Raw genomic sequence first — 19,601 nt, forward strand, 5'->3', positions numbered from 1 at the left:
CAAAATATTACATTTAAATATAATAATAAATATAAATATAATTTTAGAATGAAATATTAATATATTTAGTTATGTAAGTAATTTTATAAATTTAAAAAGTAAAATTTATATATATATATATATATATATATATATATATATATTAGTTTTTTTTTTTACTTTTTATCTTGTATGTATATTAATATTGACATACTTAGTTAATTTTATCTTGTATTCTTTATCCTAAAAGAACTTACGGGAATTGGTATAAGTATAAGGATTTGTTTGAACTAAGGATTTTTAAATTAAAAATAATAAAAAACGAATTTGTTTATATATATATATATATATATATATATATATATATATATATATATATATATATATGTGAGCATATTTAAAATTAAAGATTGAACCGATTTTATAAACTAATTTGTGTATAAATTAATTTTAATTTATAAAATATGCTTTTATATTTATATTTTTCTTAAAAAATGTATTTATAAATCATCTCTCTGTATATTGATTTCTTTATCTAGATATTTCTTTATTTTTTCTTAAGTTTTTTTGTCACATTACTGTTGTCCATTGAAATTAACACCTCAACGTTAAAATTAATATATGCTTGTTATATTAGAGTATAATCTTTCTAAGTTTAGAACCTATGTTTTTTCGTCATAACAACATTGGTATGTCGAACAATTATGTATGTTTTCTCACTGTAACAATATTTCAAATTATATGAGATTACTATAATTTTGCAACTGTACGTAGTATAGGTCTAACATTTTTAAAATATATATAAAAGTAAAATATAAGGTTGTTAATGCAAGATTCATAAATATTAAATCTTAAAGGTTTTATGTTAAAAGTGATCTAAATATCTTATACAAACAATTCATACTTCGAATATGGTCAATCTCTAGTCTATCTCAATAAAACAATTTTAAGAAAAAGTTGTTTTACCTTACAAATATGTTTGCCATAAACTTATTAAAATACAGAAAAACATAATTTAGTGTTATAAACTTGAATTGGTTGTGTTTAATTATGTGTTCCACCCATGAACATGAAAGAATGAAAACAACAATGTGTTACAAAGAATAAAAGAAGATGGAAAAATAATTTTTAGCTTACTAAAATAGGCGATAAAGACCTCATACATCTTTTTCTCTCTTATCAATAGAATATATATCACTCATAATATGTTTTATGTGAATTTTTACTTTTTATCTTTACACTTTGTTTTGTTACTTACATTTTTTTGGTACTTATCTATTTATTTTATAACAAATCCGTTAAAACATATTTTCATTCTTAAAAAAGAATGTGAAAAAACTATTATAGTTTTATTAATTATTTGGGTTGAAATAGGAGAAAAAGAAATATTTATGTTTTTCTTTGAAATATTTTTTACATTGGAAGAATGTTGATTTGAGTTTTTACAATCAAGATGTATTAGAGTTTTTTTTTCAAAGAGTATTTTATGTGTTTAAAATATCGTGATCTTGTTGTAAGAATTGTTGTAAAACAAAGTGTATTGCAAAAATAAGGATCTTTGGATCCTTGCAGATCAAGATGTGTCACAATTATCAAAGTCTTTTGCAAGCTTCTCATTCCTTTTCGGATGTGGTGCTGACTTGTTGCAATAGATTGCATATTGTTTCAAACTTTTCTCTGCATGCTATGAGTTTGATCCATCACAAACCGCATCCTCGATTTATAAATAGGACTCTCCGCTTCTTTCACAAAAACACTTTCTCACTCTCATTCATCTTGTTCCCTCTTTTTTCTCTCTCTTAATTATATTTCTCTTATAATATCTTGAGTTATTTATTTAATTTTTGAAAATTTCTTGTTAGTTTTGAAATTCTCATAAAATTTGGGAAGTTCTTGTTACATTTTGGGAAACTTATGCAATACACTACGGATAGATTATTAAGGGACAACGAATCTACACATATCAGGAAGTCTACTTTGTTTGTGTTTTTCGTCAGCTTATACAATAATCTTATGGACTTAGAGGTTGACGATATGAACAACAATATCAACTCTACATTGGAGAAGTCAAACAATGTTTTCAAAATACAGGTAATGTTTGCAGAACATTTTCTAAATATTTTGAAAGTTGAAAATATTAGCTATTAAGGAGTATGCTACTATAAAAGGTTATGACATTGTCTTCTCAAGCTCCAAAAAGGTACGAGAAAAAGGTTGATGAGTAAGTTAACGTTAAAAAATCTCATCCCAATGCATATAACCCCACTTTTAAAGAAAATAGAGTTAGGAACAACAATCCTCTTAAGATAAATATAACCAATGAGAATATATAATTATTGTGGTTGTTTTTGAAATAAATCTTGTGACTAATGTGATCAAATATATGGTAGATTCTAGTGCTACCAGGCACATTTGTGCAAACGAAAATGTTTTCATCTCCTACACTAGTGTGGGGGATGGAGAAGAACATGTATATCTTGGTTATTACAAGATAACTTTTGTTCTAAGAAAAGGGAAAATTCTTTTAAAGCTCACAATTGGGAAGACTGTAACCTTGAGTAATGTTCTACTTGTGCCATTAATGAGAATCTAATCTTTATATATAACCTTATTGCAAAAAGTTGGGGTTAAATTGTCATTTGAATCTAGCATTATTATGACAAAGAATAACATGATTGTGGAGAAGAGATATTGTGATCAATGTTTATTTATACTCAATATTTACAAAATTATTAATGAATCTTGTTCTTCTGCCTATATTATTAATTCGTATGATGTATGATATGCTAGATTAGGACATATAAGTTCTTCGTATATTATGAAATTGCAATGACTATGATTAATTAATAAGCATGATAAACATATTAGTAAATGTGATATATGTGTAGAATCTAAATTAACAAAAAAAACTTGTCACTCTGTAAAAGATCAAATTGAATTGTTAGGGTTAATTCATCTTAGCAAACACTCCACTAGGAATGAAACCAATCTTATCTGTGTCAATACATTGTGATAGCTAAAAAAATTTACAATGAAAAGAACAAACATATACAATTGAGACATAATTTGGTAAGCAACTACTAAATAATGAAACAATTTTCATTGACAATGTGAAGTCAGAATGAAATCTAGCATATCCTATGACAAAACCCTTGGGAAGAAGCATGGAGGGGAATAAAACTTTAGCCACTTGTAAAAAAACAAGTGATGGTAATCCAACATTTGTGATAGGAGATATCATGAATAAAGTTATGAGTAAAAAGAAGTCACTTAGTAGCTCTCATAGCTAGCACTAAATTGATTTTAAATCAATTATGTTCATTTCTATGATGTGTGTGAAAATGCTAGAGACTGTATTAGTGAGAAGTTAAACTTTATAATTAAAATTCTATGTGGTGTAAGATTTTTTTTTAAACAAAACTTTAATGATTTTCATATCTCTTACGAGTAGTGTTTAATTTTCAACATATACTTGATAAAATCACCTATATGAATGTGTGAGGCCGCTTACATGAAATTCTTGCAAAATCTCTAAAACACTCAGGAATACTGAGCATGCGTATGACCCATCAAGTGCAACACAATGTTGACAATAAGAATTGTGGGGGTGGATTATAATCGATAAACCGTTAGCACACACCAAATGTTTCTGGTTCATATAGTCTGTTATACCAACTACATTGTGTATTAAATTTCTCAGTCTAGGACTGACTCATATAACTTGTTATATCAGCTCTGATGCTTTATATCTTATATGAGACCTATGTTTTTTTTCTTTTATATCTTATCCTTTGCAATACATAGGAGATAGTTGTAAAACAAAGTGTATTGCAAAGATAAGGATTCACCTTTGGATCCTTGCATATCGAGATGTGCCACAACTATCAGGGTCTTTATAACAAGCTTCTCATTCCTTTTTGGATGTGGTGCTGACTTGTTAGAACATACTGCATTGTTGTTGATCAGATTTTTCCTTCGTAAATTAAACATTAGGTTAGTTGCAAAATTTCCTCGAGATACCATGGGTTTAGCCCATCACAATAGCATCTTTCATCTATAAAGAAGGCTTTATGATTCTTTCAAAAAACACTTTCTCACTTTCATTTATTCTCTCTCGTTATCTTGTTTTTTTTCTCTCTCTTATATTTCTTTTATAATATCTCGGATTATTTATTTAATTTTTTAGAACTCTCTGCTAATTGAGATCCTCTAAGAATATTCAGGAAAGAAACTTAAGCAACAAATCAATTATAAATAATTAAGGAGAATAAATCTACGTACTTCAAGAAATATATTTTATTTGTGTTTTTCATCAACTTATTCAACAAGAACTAGATAAACATTATGGATTTGTACCAATTAAATAATTTTTTAGTTCTTAAAATTACATGATTTTAACAAGTATTAAGTATCTTTCTTGGGAGATTATTTTTTAGTGTTCTAAAAATTTGATCCAATGAATGACTCTACTCCTTTATTATTAATGAACGATATTTCTTCAATGCTATGAAAATACAAAGTTTTACTTTTCTTAACTCACTATTTTATGATTTCTTCTACTTAATAAATTTAGGTAAAAAAAATACGTCAGATAAAGAACATTGTCTCTATATTAGTGGTTTATATACATATAAATTTTACTGTTCTGCTAAGCCCATCAAATAAAAGTAAAAACTTTTAAATTATTTTGATAATAAAACTAAAAGCATTTTTAAATCATACCTATTTTCTATAATCTATAAGATATGAAAAATAACCTTAAAAAAAGTTCACCCTCGTATCAGAACGCAACTTATCTACTTCTCTTATAAGTTTCAAAAACATCAACACCTCACTTCGGATAAAACTTAAGGATGAAGAAGAAAACAGTATAGGAATAAAAAAAAAAACTTAAAAATCACATGTAACGAATGCCTCCTCTCATTGACAAAGGTTGTGTCCTTTACCATGTAAGGTATGTTTTGTGTAACGACAACCCAATAACCTTTTTTAGGTGAGCACAACAGAAGGATATACTATATACTATATCATATATCATATGTCGTTCTTTTATTTAATTAGAAATATTACAATAACTCATTGACATTATATACTATATGATACATTTGTTAGTTTGTATATCTTACGGAAAATATTAAAATATGGGTGTAGAATCAGAGTCAACAATCTATTATCTTAAAAGTCGTAAAGGGTGTCTTCACTTTTATTTTTGGGGTTCGTTTGTTATGTTTGGAGGTTATCTGTTAAGTTTGATACTAAAATTAAAAATGATTCGGCAGTTTAAGTATTAATAACGCAATAAATACAAAATCACCTGCTGATTTACGAGAATTGCGAGTAGTTTGTGACTGAAATTGATCATTTAATCTATTTATGACTGGATGATCATTTGGTGTAAAAGATATTTTTTCAATCGATTTACATCATAAAAATATTTATACTACTAATATAAATTTATATAAATTTATGAGTTTCATATTGATGTATACTTAGCACACTTAGTATAATTTCTTACATGATCATCAATTAATTGCTTTTAAAATACAACAAATAATTAACTGATACTGAAAAATATTTTATACCCTCATCCAGTAAAAAGGCATTATCTCAAATAAATTTATGGATGTTAATAAAAATTACTCCAAAATCATATTAAAGTAAGGGTATTTTTTATTTTGTCCTAAAAATTTCCTTTGGGCACTGTTGCAACCCTGCAATTGTAGCTTCTGCTGTTACTGAGTTCTACTTTCTACACATAATTGGCGTCTTCTATTTTGTTAATTAGCAACAGATACTGGTACTTCCGCCACGATGGCGACACACTCCACTGTAATCCATGTTAATGGATGCTGATTTTTGAAGTTAACGAAACCTGAGAGTGAGATTAATCTAATTCTTTACGTAATTGTGGGTTTTAGTTTAATTTAAACAAAATTAAGAAAAATAACCCATCACTTGATGCTCTTAATAAATACGTATATATACTACATTATTATATACAAGTAAAGACCAAAAATCGAGGGGGAGAAGTTGGTGTGGTAGACCAGCTGTGACTGTCGGCGTATGTGTGCTCTTTCTTTCTCTCTCTAGACGCGTCATCTTAGAGGGAGAGTGTGTGTGTAGTTTTTCTTTTCTTTCTTCTTAGTTCTTCCTGTTCTTCGTTTTCATTTTCGGTACAAGAAAAAAGTAACCTCATCATTGCAGTTTCTGCGCAAGATAATTGCGCTGTGTAATTCGCATTATTGTTATCATTACTGCGTTGTGAGAGTGTGAGAGAGAAGTGAGTGTGGGGGAGGCACTATTGCATTGATTGCGGAGACACGTTAGGGATGGTCATAAGCGGAGAACGATAGCGTCGCACGTGGTTCGGTTGCGGAAGCAATGTAGAAACGGTTTAGGCGCCGTCGCCGGAGTTAGGAGGGTGGATTTCGTTCTGAGCGTAACCGGTTTATCGCAATTGGATCGGGAGCACGATGGAGTCGCGGATGGATCACTACGAGATCATGGAGCAGATCGGTCGCGGAGCGTTTGGCGCCGCGATTCTGGTGAACCACAAAGCGGAGAAGAAGAAGTGCGCGCTGTTTTTGCGCCTTGATTTTTGCGTTTGACTGAGTGTGTAACTGGATTGTGTTCGTTTGAATTTTGAGAACTGAGGCTTCGTTTGGTCCGTGGATTGCAGGTACGTATTGAAGAAAATCAGGCTCGCGCGGCAGACTGAACGATGCAGAAGATCTGCTCATCAGGAGGTAGGATTTTGGTTACCTGTTTGTTGATTTGTGAAGTGCTCTGAGATTTGACCTTTGTTAACTGTTTTGGGAATTGTAGATGGCACTTATTGCTCGAATTCAGCATCCTTACATTGTGGAATTCAAAGAGGCTTGGGTTGAGAAGGTGAGACACAGCACACCATTTCAATTGTTATATTATGACTTATTTTTCGGCTAAGCATATTTTGGTTGTGATGCAGGGTTGCTATGTTTGCATTGTTACTGGATATTGTGAAGGTGGAGACATGTGAGTAATATCTTTGAAGTGTGAACTCCAACTAGTGTCGTGTGAAGTTCTAGTTATGTATGCCTGATTACTTACTATTTTGTTGTGTTTAACAGGGCTGCATTGATGAAAAAGTCAAATGGGGTTTGCTTTCCTGAGGAGGTATTTTGCCACAAATATATTCCGTTTTTGTAATTCACGTATTGTCGTTTGAGAATTTTGGTTGCTGACGTTGGATGTCTTTGGCATTGCCTAGAAACTCTGCAAGTGGTTTACTCAATTACTCTTGGCAGTGGAATACTTGCATTCAAATTTTGTTTTACATCGCGACCTAAAGGTATTAATTATGAGACAAATTTATATGTAAACGTGCTGCTTCTTTTCTTCTCCTTTATGTTCAATTTGAAAATGAATTAATTTTTTTTTTCAACTCTGCTTGTAGTGTTCCAATATCTTTCTTACCAAGGATCAAGATGTTCGACTTGGTGAGTTCATCTACCGTATCTGACTTATTTAGGGATAGATTATGATGTTTTCATCCTGAATTTTGTCTGTAATTTCCTGACAATTATATAGGGGATTTTGGGCTTGCTAAGACACTAAAAGCGGATGATTTGGCTTCTTCGGTATGTGAGAAATGGGACTTTCTGCTCTTTTTTTTCTTCTTTAGATCCAATTTTTTTGTTTGAATGATGTGAAATTCTCTCAAGTTTTTACAGCATCGTTGAACCATATCATAAGCTGAGCAGCTGTAAAACCAAGTTAGAGCTTGGGGTTTTTCATCCTTACATCACTCTCGCTTTCTCCCTCAGTTGGACATATTTAGTTGTACTTACTCTCCAAGAATATTCATTCATGTTTACTTATAATCATTCAATTTCCGTAGCATCAGCCTATCAAACTTAGTATCATAGAGTATCTTTCCATGAGAACAGAAAGCTTCACTTTGTTACTACGCTTGTTAGCGTCTCTAAAGACCACTTTCACTAATATGTTCAATTAAAATTTCTCTGGTTGTTCGGTTGATTTTCCTTCCTTCACATCACACCATACTCCCCATTCTTGTTATTACGATGATATTATATGTACGCTCTTAGCAAAACACTTATGCTATGATTGCTAGAAATAAGATTGCTTAATTATGTTTTTTGACATAAAAGGATTTGTTTTTGTTTCATATAAAACATCTACTTGCAGGTCTATTAGTTTTAGGTGAAATAAACTTTGAAATCCTTTAAATAACTTATATTTTTTTTTCGTCTAATTCTAATTACTATAAATATTTTCTTGGTTGATAACAAGACACTTAAACCTATCCATATGTGATGTGATATATCTTCAAAGTGAGATTACATTAGTTCAATAGGGATGACTAAGAAGGTTGCAGTAGTAATGGGAAATACTATAAAATAGGCTAAGGTGACATTTACTAATTGAATGTTGTATGAGTGAATTATATATTAATTTCCTTGCTTCAGATTTGATTAATCGAATTTTCTACTTCAATATGATTCAGCTGGAAGACTATGTTGTAATGGGCTTGTATTTATCAGCTTTCACATTTTTGAAAGATACAATCCTTGTTTTAATATTTTTCAATTACTATAGGTTTATAATATGACATCGGTATTATGTGATTAGTTTTGCATGTTTTATAAATGTGAAGTTACTGGTTGAGGAAGTTAATTTCTGTAAATATTTGTGTGCAGGTGGTAGGAACTCCCAACTATATGTGTCCTGAACTGCTTGCGGATATTCCTTATGGATTCAAATCTGATATTTGGTCACTAGGTATATGTTTTACGCAATGAATATCTGATATTCGTTTTGCTATAGCTAAAATGCATTTTCGTTGTTCAGGGTGTTGTATATATGAGATGGCTGCTCATCGCCCAGCTTTTAAAGCTTTTGTAAGTTTTCCATTGATTTCTTTTTTACTTATAATCTAATGCACGGTCATGAAGTCACACATAAATGTAATATCACATTTGTTTATCAAACAAAGATAGTAAAGATGCATTTTTGTTCAACAGAAAGGATAACGTGTTGATTTGCATAATGGTCTTATGAAGTTCCTATATATATATATATATATATATATATATATATATATATATATTGTATTTTACTTATTTCGAAGTATTTATAGATATGCTACAATCATTTGTTCATTCTTTTAATATGTTATCCTCAAAATTTGATCTGAACAATATCTCACATGGTTGAGTTACATACCAAAAGAATGTCTCTTGTAATGTGAAGACACATAGGAAGTTCATTTGGTATTCGTAATCATTCCACCATAATCCAATGGCTCTTGATATAGAAACCAAAGGAATCTATGTGGGAAAAATACATGAAATTTTCAAAGTTGTAGCCGGCGTTTCTCCATGATGTGGCTTTTCATCCATAAAATTATATAGAAATTTATTCAACCATTGAACGAGATCATTGAGAAATTCTCCACAAATTTCCCGGTATAATATATAATAATAACATGCATATCAAAGAATGGAGTGTGTATTTTTAATTTTTCCATCAAAATGAAAGAAAAAACAAATGCACATATTCAATTTAAGATAGGCATTGGACTTACCAAATCTGAGATCAGTATTGAGGATATAATTCCATTTCCATGAGTGTAATGCTTTTGCTTTAATGCTCTAGGCACTTGAGGTTGACACAAGGAGAGCTCGATGGAGAAAATTTACTTTAAAGGGAGTATAAAAATTGAGTTTATTACGAGTGCATGCCATAATGTTTACAAACATATCAGAAGCTTCGTTGGAAGCAACTTGAAATTTTTTAATGCAAAAAAAAAAATGAAAAATGAGAATTGTATGAGAAATTGAGCTAGAATGAATTAGTAAATGAAAATAATAGTTATTACCAAATTAATTGAAGAAATGTTGCAAATGAAGATGAGAGAAAGAAGATTATAAGATTCCCCTCTTCATGAACTGGGGTTTGTGAGATTGGACTTTTGGAATTGAAGTGTGAAGAAGAATACGGACTGTGATTCAGTGAATCAGATTTCCTATTTGGTCTCCTCGTTCAACGCCAACTTAGCGGGAAATGTTATTACGAGTTCTCCAATTTCTAAAATCCACATGGAAAAAAATCAGCATCTGGGTTGAGCAACTAAAAAATTTGAGCGGAACTAAAATATGATCTAATTAAATCGATGTATAATGTACTGGATCAGTAAAACAAAAATTTGGGCCTGGAAGATTTTTTGCCCACCCATCATTGTAAGTAGTCTAGAAGGGTAAAACGTAGTCTAGAAGGGTAAAACGTATAAAAGCCTTGGCATGATCAAAGAACTATCCCTTCCAGAATCCTTATCATGACCTATTTTAAGGTTGTTGCTATTGTGATATCAGTGGAGTTCGAACTTCTAAACTTAAGCTTGTTGTAGACCCAATCTTGTCTGATATGTTATATGTGAGAATGCAATTTGTCATCGTGTTTTTTCTTTTCCTTAATAAGCATGGTAAATATTGTTTCAGGATATGGCAGGTTTGATAAGTAAGATAAACCGTTCCTCTATTGGCCCTTTGCCTCCCTGCTATTCCCCATCTTTGTAAGTATCATCTGCTTTTTTGAGGCTAGTATCATTATGTTGATAGGAAGCGAGTGACTACTCAGGCTAAATAAGTTGTCTTTTGCTTTTGCTGCCATTCATATAGAAATGCATGAAGGCTTCTGTCTGGCAATAAGAGAAGCTCAAATCTGTCTAGGTTTTGAGGATGATATACATACATATACATTTGTATCCACGCATATATATATATATATATATATATATATATATATATATATATATATTTCTTTTCTTGCTTCTCATGTATGTTCACTGGAAATCTTAAACATTGGTTCATAAATACAGGAAAACACTGATAAAGGGCATGCTGAGGAAAAATCCTGAGCATCGTCCAACGGTAAGCCTCTATGTGAGAAATGATCTTATTTCATGTGTTACACTGGTTTCCTACTGTTGCTAATCTCGAGCAATTTCAATATATAATTTCACAGGCATCTGAAGTCTTAAAGCATCCTTATTTATTACCTTATGTTGACCAATATCGTTCATCTTTCTGTACTCCAACAGCCAGTTCTCCTGAAAAACCAATTTCTGCTGTTCATCATCATCGAAAAAATAAGCCAGAAGGTCAAAACAGTAGTAGTTCAAGTACAGAGAAAGATAGTTTGATGTCAATTATGAAAAACACTGCAAATGCAGTGCAGAAGTGTGATAGCAAAAGTACTGAACCAGACTTGACCTCAATCGAGGATGATGGCTCTGAACAACTCCAGCCTGATGAAGAAGGAAATGGCTCTATAAAAGTCAACGCCAAAACCATTGATCAAGAGGTGGCAAAGCAGTTTAATAATGAACATCATTCTAATGTTGTACCTAAGCAACCAATAGCAATTAAGAATGTGGTGACAACATTAAGAAATAGAAAACTTAGGGAGACAAGTTCTCCGATAAGAGGCAATAGCATAAAGGGTGGTGGTGTGTTGACGCATAAAATAAATACAGAGACATTGTCCAAATTGCCCAAACCCAATTTTGGTGCTTGTGATTTGAAGCCGAATTTGGAGGTGCCAACTATTGCATCTTCAAAAGCAACTCCTGATCCTGCTAAAAGATTTCAAGGATCACATACATCAAAGCATCAGGTACATTACCGTTATAAATGCTTTAGTGTAATATTAGTTACTTTTAAAGATTTCTTCGTAGCATTGAAATTTATTTCTGGTACACTGATGCATGCTGGCAGTTACCAATGATTGAATCCACACCAAAAACTAAACCTCGACATACTGTGATTCCACCACTGGGTCCTTCCAAACAAGTAGAAGGTCGTGAAGTTCCTGCTAAGCCAAGGCAAAAGACTCCTCCAAGCTTACTTAAACCACCTTCTTTTCCAGGACATGTTAGGCAGGCTGGGTTTGATGTTCCCAATGCAGCAAACAATAGTGGAAAGTCAAGTCCAAACAAAATGGTTAGGGAGCCTAAGGTAAGCCATAACCAGTTGACCAAGAGTCATCTACCACTTGTTTCTAGAGAGATTACTCGAGAGCCTTTAAAGACTTTTGAAAGCAGTTCCAAAGGAATGCAAACAGACAGCAGTAACTCTGTCTCATCTTCTTTTTCTATTCAAGGATTCGAACTTTCTGATTTTGCAACCACTTTTATTGACTTAAGTGAAACAACACTTCTTGTTGAAGAGAGTTTAAACCACGCTGAAAATGTGGAATCACGAGGAGATAGCGGTTCACCTGCATCTTATTCGCATTTTGAGATGTCTGAACAATTGTCTGAAGAAGCCCCTGTCATTACGCCACACTTTCAGAAGATAATGACTAATGACGAGAAAGTAGGTCCCGGTTTATCTCCAGATCATTCAGTTCAAGATGCTAAGGTAATGTTTGCTTCTGATGATAGTTTTCCCATAAATCAGAGGATCACATCTGCTGGCTCCAGGTGTGACAATACATCTGTAGAATCCTCTGCTGAAATCACAGAAGAAATAGAAGATGTTTCTAAGGAGATGTCTTCAACCAAGTCTCCTCAACAGCCTCTCCCCATGTCCGGAGAAAAGTCTGTTTGTGAAGAATTCGGTCCATCAAGCAAGCCAAATAACAGGCTTGATAAAGTTAGCCAGCCAAAACTTCTGTGCTTCTCCAGTGATGACAAATTTATGGTGAGGGGAAGACTGTCATCAGCGGAAGAAACTTCTCCTTTGATTATCTCTACTAAAATTTCAAGCCAGAAAGTTTTGCAAGAGGAGAAAGGAACAGTTTCGGCACCAGAAAGGCCAGCTGTTGGTCATTTTCCTCCAGCTTTTGATGATGTCATTCATGTCATACGCCATAGCAGTTATCGTGTGGGGAGTGAGCAGCCAGTGAAGGAATCCGTGGAGATGGGAGTTCAAAATGTAGATGTTGGTAAGTTTATCAACATTGTAAGGGATGATATAGAAATGAGAAACGTGAACACTCCTTTGACCCTAAAATCTTCTAGTTGCTCAGAAGCTATTGGTTTGAAGGCAAATATTTCTGAAAATATGGAAATTAGAAACTTGAATAATCCTCCTAACATAAAATCTTCAAGTTTCACCGACTCGTTGAGCATGAAATCAAGTCTTTCTGACAATCCTGGTGTCAGGGAACAAGATGTGGAAAATCCTGATTCTCTTGTTGCTAAATTTGATCCCCCCGAGTATTCCGGATACCCTCCTACAGCTGAAGGGGAACCACCAGCAAAGGAAGTTTTGGATGTTAAATCTTCAAGGCAGAGAGCTGAGGCCCTTGAAGGACTGTTAGAGTTATCTGCAGATTTGCTGCAGCAAAATAGATTGGAGGAACTTGCAGTTGTTCTAAAGCCTTTTGGAAAAGATAAAGTTTCCCCAAGGGAAACAGCCATTTGGTTAGCCAAGAGTTTAAAAGGACTGATGCTTGACGAAAGTGGAGGACGCAGTTAATGGGGTGTTTAAATCCATGGTAAGTTTGCTTGTGTTTGATATTTTCAATTACTTTTCTACTTTATAGCTTTTCAAGTGCCACTTGAATTGAGAGAACAAACAGGCTTTATCTCTTCTTTCACTTATTTTGTAATTCTTTTATGCTGTTGTAAATAGTTACCATACGAATGAATAACATCAACTTACGATCAATTGTGTGGACATGCTCTTGCCAGGCCATATTGAGAATTTATGTGCTGTTTCAGTGTTCTACATACGTCGTGAACTCCAATTATGATGTAATAAGAACCCAATGGAGAAATTTAGCGAATGCAATATTCTGGGCTTATTTTTTTAACAAAAAAGTACAAAGTATTTACTAAAAACATATTAGTTTAAATACATAAAATTCGTTTTATACTTATTTTAAGTAATGGAAAGCGTCAGGTAAAATATACTATATTTGTCTTGATGATTCCTCTGTATAACTTATAACAAATACTCATTTATGAAGAAAGAAAAAAAATACTACTCCCTAACCCTGTTTATAATACCTTTTCAACTAATTCACGTTATTTAAGAATATTTTGTTTTAATTGGAGAATGGAAAGTATGAGTGGAAAAGATAAAAAGAGAAAAAAAAGTAAAAAAAATAATTATATTAGTAATGTTATTTTAATTATTTTGTATTATGATAAGAATCATAAATATTAGTAAGGAGTTAACAACATAATTTATATTCTATGTTTTTACATAGTGTAAATCTCATTAATAATTTAGTGATTAAAAAAATATTTACCATATAATTAGTTATGCGGAAGATGTAATTAATTATATTTTCGTGCACAATAAATTATATCTATATATATATATATATATATATATATATATATATATATTAAAAGGCTAGTGTATCAAATTTCTTCTAATATTTATTTATTGTTTTTCAAGTTTTATTCATTTTCCAACATTGTTAGCTGTTAATAAACAAGAAAGTTAGTTAAAAATAACAGGTTGATCTTTAATGTTATTGTTTATTTTTCAAAATTATTTTTTTAAAGGTACTTCAAAAATCAACTATAAGGATTCTTATAGATATATACAATTTTCTAAAAGTTATAATTACGTGTGGAGGAGGTATATATTTTGTGTAATATGTGGGTTTTTTAAATTGAGTAAATTTAAAAGGTTGAAAACAAACAAAAATGTAGTAGATATTTGAAGTTAAATGAAGAGGGAGAGCACTAATTTTAAAAGATAAAAATATGAGAATATATATATAATTGAAATTTGAGATGATAAAATACATAAAAAATTTAAAATGATAAAGTGGAATTTCAAAGAAAAATTAAAGTTAAGTGTAAAGTATTTCAAAGTTACTTTATTTTCTAGTTAAGTAAATTAATAAAAAGATATAGTAATACCATTTAGAGAAAAAAAAAAGTCAATACTGATCAATGATACATAAACCGGACTTTAATTATTATAAAGAAGCGTACTTTGATAAACCAGAAGTTGTCAATAAGTTAATGAAAATCAAGTTAGTATAATGCAATGTTAGCTTCTGTTTAGTTTGAGAAAAAAATATTGTTTTTGTTTTCATCTCTAATTACAAAACCATAGTATGTTTTCAAAAGGTTTTACAAAAGACAGTAAAACCCAAACAAATAAAAACGAAGCGATAAGTTTCAATTAAAAATCAGAAAACATTCAAACCAAAGTTGTTTAAAAGCTGGCACAATAAATTGGAAACAACAACACCACCACTCGTTAAAGAAAGTCTTATTATTTTTACCAATAAAAGAATTACAATGGAAAATAATATTATAGAAAGTGCCTTAAAAGATATATAATTCTTTAAAAGATGATATACTTTTATAATATTTTTTTATAATAATTTAATATTATTTATAATTATTATAAATTTTGAACTATCGCAAATGTTTTGTATAAAAGGACATTGCTTTTTACGATGATGGTGAGATAATTTAGGTTTGTCTTTGCGAGCAAGTCATCCTCATGGAACCTAGTCAAACCTTATACTAACGTTTTCCGTCAAAATTACCATTTTTTTTTCTCGTATCTCCAATGTTGTTCACCTTCTTGGTCTAACGGAGTTAAGCATTGGCACCTCACTTTTTGTGTCTCATCCAACTCAGCACAACAAACCCAACCAACAATTGGTGTCTTATGAAACATGGTTGCGTCCCTTGTCTTGTGCCCACGTTGAGCACGTTGTTAGACGCATTTCGCTCTTCACCCAAATCTATTTAGTCAGCTTAAAGTCAAAATCATATGCTCAAATTAGGTATGAATAATAAAAAAAGATAAATTGTTTATCATAAAAAATAAAAATATAAAACCATATTAATATACTTTTAGAGGATGGAGAAAAGGGAATCTTATCTTTAAAAAAAGATAAATTATTTATCATAAAAAAATATACAATGAAAATCTTTTTAATCCTTAAGCATGGATTGAAAACGATATTAGAATGAATGAATTTGAGGAAAAATAAAAGGTATTATTATTCTTTATAGAAAGCCAAAATTGAAGATTAGTAAAAGCGACAAGCACAAATCTCAACAACGTATCCAAACATCAACCTTTCACTTTCTCACTCACTCCACCACACACACACACACACACAAACAACGCTTTACGTTGCTTACTCTTCCATTCCGTTATGCAAGATCCCTCTCGCCCCGCCACCGGCTACCCAGCTCCGCCCTACCCCCACCCCAACGGCGCTCAACCTCCGCCGACCGCCACCGCATATCCATATGCCGCCGCTCCCCCTCCCTACCCCCAGCCCCAATACTACAACCCCAATTACCCCCCTCCACGATCCTACGCCTCCCGCTCCTTCTTTCGCGCCTTCTTCGCCACCATGATTTGCCTGGCTGTCATCTTCGGCGTCATCCTCATCGTCACTTGGCTCGTCCTCCGCCCCTCTCTCCCACACTTCACCCTCCACACCGTCTCCCTCACCAACCTCTCCACCACTTCCCAATCCCTATCCGCCACGTGGCACCTCGCCTTCCTCGTCCGCAACGGCAACAAGAAGATGACCATCACCTACAACGCCCTCCGCTCCTTCGTCTTCTACCGCGCTACCGACGTCGCCAACTCCCAACTCGCTCCCTTCAAACAGGACACCAAATCTGAGACCACTCTCAATGCCACCCTCGTCGCTGCCAGCTCCTACCTCGGACCGTCCCTCATCAACAATCTCAACGCCGAACGAGCCGACAATTCCGTCCTCTTTGACGTCCAGATTGTCGCTTCCACCTCCTTCCGTTCCGGTTCCTGGAGGTTCCGGACGCGCTTCCTCAAGGTTCTCTGCCAGAAAGTTCCCGTTAGTGTTTCCTCGAATTCCAGTGCCGGCGAATTGGTCGGTGGAGACCGGGAATGTCAGGTTTGGACGTGAATTATTTGGTCAGGGCGATGTTTTGTAAAAACCCTAGGTTCGATTGGAGATTCGTTTTCTGATTGTCTGGGCAATTGATACTTTCAACGGTCTATGTTTATGCTATATGGTTTAGGTTTTGAATGGAATTTTTTGTTGGTAGTGTATGACTGTAGATAGTTATCATCACATCACATCACATCTTATGTTATTTGCCTGGCCTTCTAGAACACCTGACTTCAAATCAGTGGAGATTTGAAATTTTTTGATGCTGGAAGTTTGCACGTGTATGATTATTGGAGGCATCAAAGAGGGCAGATATTAATCTTATTTTGGATATCACTGACTTACTGTTTCACTGATCTTTGTTCTACTGAATATATGTGTAGTATGACGGATATTGTCTAGGAAAAGATGTTTCAAATTAATTAATAATGTTGATTTTTAAAAACATCTCCGAAGCTTTGGTCTTTGATCGGGCTAAACAAGGAAAAGCTACGTTGTTGTTGTTGTTGTTGTTTGCACTTTTTAAAATCATAATAGAAACAAATGGTGGTTTTTTTATACACAGGACAAATATTGAACTAAGTACTACTGCCGGATGCTTTTGTTCGCATTTTTCTGTTAATGAGTTTGTTCAGATTGTGACGAATTCATTCATCTGTTTCTTACTCAACATTCATTTACAAACCTTTACTCAACTCTAGTCTTGTGAAGATACTGATTCCGAGTAAATTACCTGTCAGTCGGTTGTCTTACTGAAGCATAGTTTTTAAGATGTTTCACTTTAATGGTGTTTAAAATATCTAACTCGATGATATAGGCTCTTCAATTCAAACTGACAACACAAAAGCTTTAGAGTTTTATTCATCTTTGAGCATTCAAACTTGGTTAATGTTGTTCAAGTCAAAACGCCTGCATCATCCAGTATTTTCTCTGAATAGGTGCTATATTGGGCATTTTGAGTTGTGGAGTCTACAGAATGCTTAACAGCTTGTCTATCTTTCTAGTTCTGGTTTGGCTGTTTCTTTATATTGTTTCATAGATTCTGGTTGATGATATTATAATGACTAATGTAATTTGCCATGGTAAAACATTCTGAAAGAAACACAATTTTTTGTGTTTTTTTAATCTTTTTGTTATATTTTCGTACCTAGTATATTTGTGATCATATAATAATTAATCTAACACTATGACATTTCCACCTTTTATGTCTTGGATAAATATAAATATGTTGGTTAGGGGTTTACAGGTGTTTCTGAGTATCCAAAGTCCATACCTAAGACCTTTTCTTCATTGAGTACTTGTTTATTTAAGAAATTTATGACTCTAAATGAGGCAAGTTTGTTGTTTCTCTGCCAAGAAAAGATCGTATTCATCAAAAAAATCCTAGAAATTGTTCATGACAACATTCCAAGTTACAAGCTAGCTAGTCATTTACTTAAAGTCTAGAAACTGCTTGAATTAGCATGGCATGGAGGACTGGGTCATTTCACTTTGTTGGATCCGGTTTGCAAGTGGTACAGGCTGGTGCCAATTGGGGAGGGGTTAAAAATAGAGTTTTTTTTTTTGGATCTGTGTTGGGTTTATTTAGTACTATAAAGTTGATTCATTAAACTGTTGACATTGACATTTTTCTAATCTAATGGATGACTGTCTAATTGTGTCTTGTTTAGTTCTAATTGGATCTGTGGACTGATAGGGTCAAAAGGGGAGATTAATCTCCTGTTGGTAGATATCGAACCTGTACTGAAACAAACTACAATACATACAAATACAATATAAAATTTCGTTGTTTATGTAATCTAACTAACCTGTATTTGCGCTTCTGTCACAAAAGTACTTACACTATATTATAGCGTGCACTGGGCCCTTATGATTTATTTAGTTTGCCCCCTTTCATGTTGTATATGAGTAGGCCTAACCTTTCCTCTTGAACCATTGGAGCCTTGACAGCAGCAAGTGTCATAATTGATGTACGTGTCTTGTTTGAAACAGCAGAAAGTGATGCTATTTGTTTTGGTCATATTCACTTAGATATTGTGTCAAGGACTCAAGAATTGCGTTGTCATTCACCAATATTTGTCCATCTAGTTTTTAGTTTAAAACAAAGCAGTTTTTATGTACTGAGACACTCGTGAATATTCTGTTGACCCTTGTGCACAAAAAAAAATCTGTTTATGGTTTTACTTGTTTGGAAGTGGGGATCAGAAAAATGCAAATGGAGTGAAATGTTAAACCAGCCAATAGATTTCTTCTTTCGTTTGTTTAAAATATTTTTGAAGATTAGCAGGTTTGGCAACGGTCTCGTCCTGATGCAATTATTGAATGCCTTGAAGACTTGCCATTTTTTTGGTGGTGATTGGCTTCCCCATACTTCTTTCTTTGTTGATGAGATGTGTTTGGCCCATTTATTTACGAATAGATATGGATGCTTGCTGCACATGCATTTGTGTCCACATTAATAGGTAATCTGGTATAGTACAAACAGGGTTGGCTTCTTAATTCATGCATACGCACGCAGGTTTTGGTTTGTTCCTACAAGTTCCGTAACATTGTCATATGCTTTTCCTCTGAATTTTATAGCAGGCAATCGGAATCTTTCATCCATAAAGGAATATCATTCGATTGCCTTTTCTTTATTCCGATATTGCTTCTACATTTTGTTTGTTCCGAATAACTTTGGTCCATTTTTATCTGCCATTGTTTCTTTAACAATACCAGCTTACACACTTTTCTTAAGGCTC

The 19,601-nt window shown here is 32.8% G+C and overlaps 2 protein-coding genes across 3 annotated transcripts; both read left to right on the forward strand.

The window, feature by feature from the left end:
* Nucleotides 1-5,985: 5,985 nt before the first annotated feature.
* LOC124833483 (serine/threonine-protein kinase Nek5-like) lies at nucleotides 5,986-13,667 on the forward strand. 2 transcript variants are annotated; one of them, XM_088092665.1, is made up of 14 exons: nucleotides 5,986-6,550; nucleotides 6,659-6,725; nucleotides 6,805-6,870; nucleotides 6,947-6,993; nucleotides 7,089-7,134; nucleotides 7,229-7,309; nucleotides 7,415-7,457; nucleotides 7,549-7,598; nucleotides 8,682-8,763; nucleotides 8,833-8,882; nucleotides 10,482-10,555; nucleotides 10,862-10,913; nucleotides 11,008-11,658; nucleotides 11,760-13,667. In XM_088092665.1, the coding sequence occupies exons 1-14, from the start codon at nucleotides 6,453-6,455 to the stop codon at nucleotides 13,464-13,466; spliced, it is 3,114 nt and encodes a 1,037-aa protein (XP_087948791.1). In that variant the 5' UTR covers nucleotides 5,986-6,452; the 3' UTR covers nucleotides 13,467-13,667. The 2 variants fall into 2 exon arrangements, with proteins under 2 accessions (XP_087948791.1, XP_087948792.1); XM_088092666.1 differs by lacking the exons at nucleotides 5,986-6,550; nucleotides 6,659-6,725; nucleotides 6,805-6,870; nucleotides 6,947-6,993; nucleotides 7,549-7,598.
* A 2,347-nt stretch (nucleotides 13,668-16,014) lies between these two features.
* Nucleotides 16,015-17,191, forward strand: LOC124833484 (uncharacterized protein At1g08160). The gene has a single exon (XM_047307979.2). It carries the CDS (start codon nucleotides 16,132-16,134, stop codon nucleotides 16,873-16,875), a length of 744 nt encoding a protein of 247 aa, XP_047163935.1. The 5' UTR covers nucleotides 16,015-16,131; the 3' UTR covers nucleotides 16,876-17,191.
* The last annotated feature ends 2,410 nt before the right edge of the window (nucleotides 17,192-19,601 follow it).

The sequence above is a fragment of the Vigna umbellata genome, chromosome 6 (assembly GCF_029865625.1).
Source record: "Vigna umbellata cultivar VRB3 chromosome 6, Vumbellata_1.0, whole genome shotgun sequence".
Lineage (NCBI taxonomy): Eukaryota > Viridiplantae > Streptophyta > Magnoliopsida > Fabales > Fabaceae > Vigna > Vigna umbellata.

What these genes read in the sequence shown, in the direction of transcription:
- LOC124833483 (XM_088092665.1), top strand. Translation starts at nt 6,453, where the DNA reads ATGGAGTCGCGGATGGATCACTACGAGATCATGGAGCAGATCGGTCGC. An exon ending in GGATCAAGATGTTCGACTTG is followed by an intron (nt 7,458 to 7,548) that starts GTGAGTTCATCT and finishes ACAATTATATAG; the next exon opens with GGGATTTTGGGCTTGCTAAG. An exon ending in CACATACATCAAAGCATCAG is followed by an intron (nt 11,659 to 11,759) that starts GTACATTACCGT and finishes GCATGCTGGCAG; the next exon opens with TTACCAATGATTGAATCCAC.
- LOC124833484 (XM_047307979.2), top strand. Translation starts at nt 16,132, where the DNA reads ATGCAAGATCCCTCTCGCCCCGCCACCGGCTACCCAGCTCCGCCCTAC.